The sequence below is a fragment of the Chinchilla lanigera genome, unplaced genomic scaffold (genome assembly GCF_000276665.1).
Source record: "Chinchilla lanigera isolate Chin_1 unplaced genomic scaffold, ChiLan1.0 scaffold00107, whole genome shotgun sequence".
Classification (NCBI taxonomy): Eukaryota; Metazoa; Chordata; class Mammalia; order Rodentia; family Chinchillidae; genus Chinchilla; species Chinchilla lanigera.
Window position 1 is genome coordinate 3595679 of NW_004955508.1, and position 3591 is coordinate 3599269.

General features: G+C 42.2%; 1 protein-coding gene across 1 annotated transcript in view; it reads left to right on the plus strand.

Moving 5' to 3' along the window:
- Positions 1-803: 803 nt before the first annotated feature.
- Positions 804-3591, plus strand: part of Gk5 (glycerol kinase 5 (putative)) — a gene marked incomplete at its 5' end in the record, with an annotated part of 41101 nt that continues 38313 nt past the window's right edge. The window contains 2 exon segments of the mRNA XM_013506263.1: positions 804-897; positions 2396-2471. Of these exon segments, the coding sequence (XP_013361717.1) occupies positions 804-897; positions 2396-2471 (170 nt within the window).

Here is a 3591-nt window from a genome sequence, read left to right on the forward strand (position 1 = left end):
CTTTGCACTGAAATGCATCCCTTTTTTATTTTTTAGTTATTTTTAAAGTTTTAATTTTTTGGCTGTAATCTCTGCAGTCAGGGGGCTGAGGCAGGAGGATCACCATGAGTTCTGGGCCAGCCTGGGCTACCAATTGAGTTCAAGGCTAGCCTGCATTACAAGTAGCAAGACTCTGTCTCAAAACAGTAAAAAAGTTTTCATTTTTTTATTATAAAACACCTTCATTGTAGGAAACTTGAAAAGTAAAGATAAAGTAAAAGCTGAAATTTTTTTGTAAACTCATGAACTGCTGCTGGTTTGTATCCTTTTTTGTTGTTTTTTTTTTCTGGTATCAGGAATCGAACTCACGACCTTGCGCTTGCCAGGCAGGCGCTGTACCGCTGAGGTAAATCCCCATCTCTTGTTTGTATCCTTTTTAAGGTCATACGTGTGTTTTTTCAGTTTTGTGGGAAAAAGGGAGTGCTGGGGGTTGAACCCAGGGCCTTGCACAAATTGAACAAGTGCACTAATCCCAACCCCTGAGTCTTAACAATAAAAATCAGATAAGTGAAATCATGTTTTATTTATTTATTTATTTATTTTGGTTTTTCTCCGGTACCGGGAACCGAACTCACGACCTTGCGCTTGCCAGGCAGGCGCTTTTGCCGCTGAGCTAAATCCCCAGCCCCATGTTTTATTTATTTTTGTTATTTTTATTTTTTTTTAGTTTTCATGTTGTTTTAATGAGTAAGTAGATTTAAGGCTCAGATACTATGAACTTGATCTAACATGATTTTTATTAAATTTTCTCTTTTCCTAAACAGGTAGAAAATATTTATCCTCAAACTGGATGGGTTGAAATTGATCCTGATGTTCTCTGGGCTCAGTTTGTTGCTGTGATAAAAGATGCTGTGAAAGGTAATAGGACTTATAAGAATATCGGACATTTCTACAGTACACTGTGTTTGTAGTGAGAGTTTCGCTGCAGGGCACCATGGCACACACCTGTAAGCCCAGCCCCTCAGGAGGCTGCAGCAGGAAGATCGCAAGTTCAAGGCCAGTGTGACGACTTGTTGAGACCCTCTCACAAACTTAAAAAATTAAAAAGCCCTGGGGATGTAGCTTGGTGATAGGGCGCTTGCCTAGCACACCTGAGGTCCCAGGTTTAATCACCAGTACAGCGGGCCAGGGATATAGCTCAGTGGCACAAGTGCCTGCCTGGCAAGCGCAAGGTCCTGAGTTCAATTCCCGGTACCAAAAACAAACAAAAGAATATTATAAAATGTACTTGTATTTTTGTCTTTTAGGAAATTTGGATTTATTTTTATTTTTATTTTTTCTTTGGTTTTTCTCCGGTACCGGGAACTGCACTCATGACCTTGCGCTTGCCAGGCAGGCGCTTTGCCGCTGAGCTAAATCCCCAGCCCCAGGAAATTTGGATTTAAAAAGTCATGTTTTTAGGTACATCCTTGAATTTTGTCTGTGTTGAAAAATGTGACCACTCGGGAGGCTGAGGCAGGAGGATCATTGCAAGTTCGAGGCCAGCCTAGGCTACAAAGTGAGCTCAAGGCCAGCCTGAACTGCATAGCGAGACCCTGTCTCAAAAAGACAAAAATAAATAAATAAATAAAAATGTGACCTCATTTCAATAGTTACACTACTTTTTCTACTTTCCTTGGTTTCTCACCATTAACCAGTTTCTATTATGATTGATCATTGCCTAAATTATGATTCATTATCAGACAGAAAATGCCATCTGATTTAGTACAGTGTTTTTTTTCTAACATTTAAAGAAAAAAAGCTGTATTGTCCTTACAAGGATTTTTTTGTTCTTTTAAATAAAAAATACTAGCTGGGCATGGTGACGCTTGCCTGTAATCCCAGCATGCAGGAGGCTGAGGCAGGAGGATTGTTGTAAGTTTGAGACCAGCCTGGTCTGCAAAGTGAGGTCAAGCCCAGCCTGAACTGCATAGCAAGATCCAAAAAGACAAATGCAAACAAACAAAAGAAACTAGTCATCTTAGCAATATTTTATGTATTAGCTTCACTTGTTTTATTAAAGTGGTATATTTAGGTTTTTTTTTTTTTGTTTTTTAGTTTTTTGAGACAGGGTCTCACTATATATCCCCAGCTGGCCTTGAATTTGATCCTCCTCCCTCAACCTCCTAAATCCTGCGATTGCAGGCACACACCACCACGCCGAGCTATACCTAGGTTTTTGTTTTTTTGTTTGTTTTATTGCCCCCCCCCCCCACCGGGAATCAAACTCACGACCTTGTGCTTGCCAGGCAGGTGCTGTGCTGCTGAGCTAAATCCCCAGCCTGTACCTAGGTTTTTGAAGATTCTGTTGAAGCAGTTGCTTCCCGTGCTGTGACACTGTGAGATAATTGTGTGTGTTCTCGGTCTTCACTTTCAGCTGCAGGAATCCCGCTGAGTCAGGTTCTTGGCCTTGGCATCTCCACACAGAGAGCAACTTTCATCACATGGGACAGGTGAGTTAGTGCGCGTGCGCTGAGCACTGTCCCCGCTCCTGCCTGGGGTCGGGGGAAATGGCTGTACAGCTCTGGGCAGCTTTGCGTTTGTGAAATGAGAGTAGTTTCCCATGCTGAGGGGTATGAAGACAGGCTTGCTTTCTGGCCTGTCTGTTCCCTGCATGTCACTTGAGCTCCACTGGCAGACAGTAACAATAAGGGGATTGCTGTTGCCGTAAAAATTCTCCTTTCTATTGGGTAAGTTGGCTTTTCAAACAAGCATGCATTGAAGAGCTAAAAAACTACCTTATTCCGGAACAGTCAGGGACCCACCACGTTGCAGAAACACAGCGCTGTGCTTACGATTTATGTTCCCACACTTCTTCACATTGAAAATGTCGGCGCCTGTAGCACCTGAGGCCCACATGGACGAGACACAATTACGGTCTTGTAGTAGTTACTGTAGGAGCGCCTGTGATGCTGAAGTTTCATCACCCTTGCAACAAACCAGTTATCTAGGCATTATGTCTGTTTTTACAGAAGAAGAAATCAAAGTGCAGAGAACGAGTCGTATAGGCGACTCAGTAAGTGGAGCCAACGTTCCAAGTTATCTTTTTTCCCCTCTTGCCAGGGAGTGAGTCCAGCATTGTACCTGCTAGACAATTCCCTGCCGCTGAGCTACAGCCCGACCTCTTGGAGGAGTTGGTGTTTGTAGTTTATGTTTTTCCTTTTTTCAATGCTGGGTGTAAACCCAGGCCTTCAGACACGCGAGCCCGGCGCTCTGCCATTGAACTACGTATATACCCGGCCGTGAATTGTCTTTTGACTGCAAAGCATGTGTTATTTCTGCTACCTCCATATTACCTTCAATTTGTGTTTATTTTTTTAAAAATGTAGAATTTGTCTGTGTTACCAAGGATTAGACTCTAAAGGACATACTGAGCTTGGACAGTTGGGGAGAAAAGTGGAAGGAGGGAATCGGGTTGAGTCTGAAGAATATATTCAGGGTAAATTCAAAAGGACCTGACTTTTGGTTCAATATTAGGCAAGAAGAAGAAATTTAAATTTAAATTTATTTTATTTTATTTATTTATTTTTTTGAGACAGGGTCTTGCTGTGCAGTTCAGGCTGGTCTTGAGCT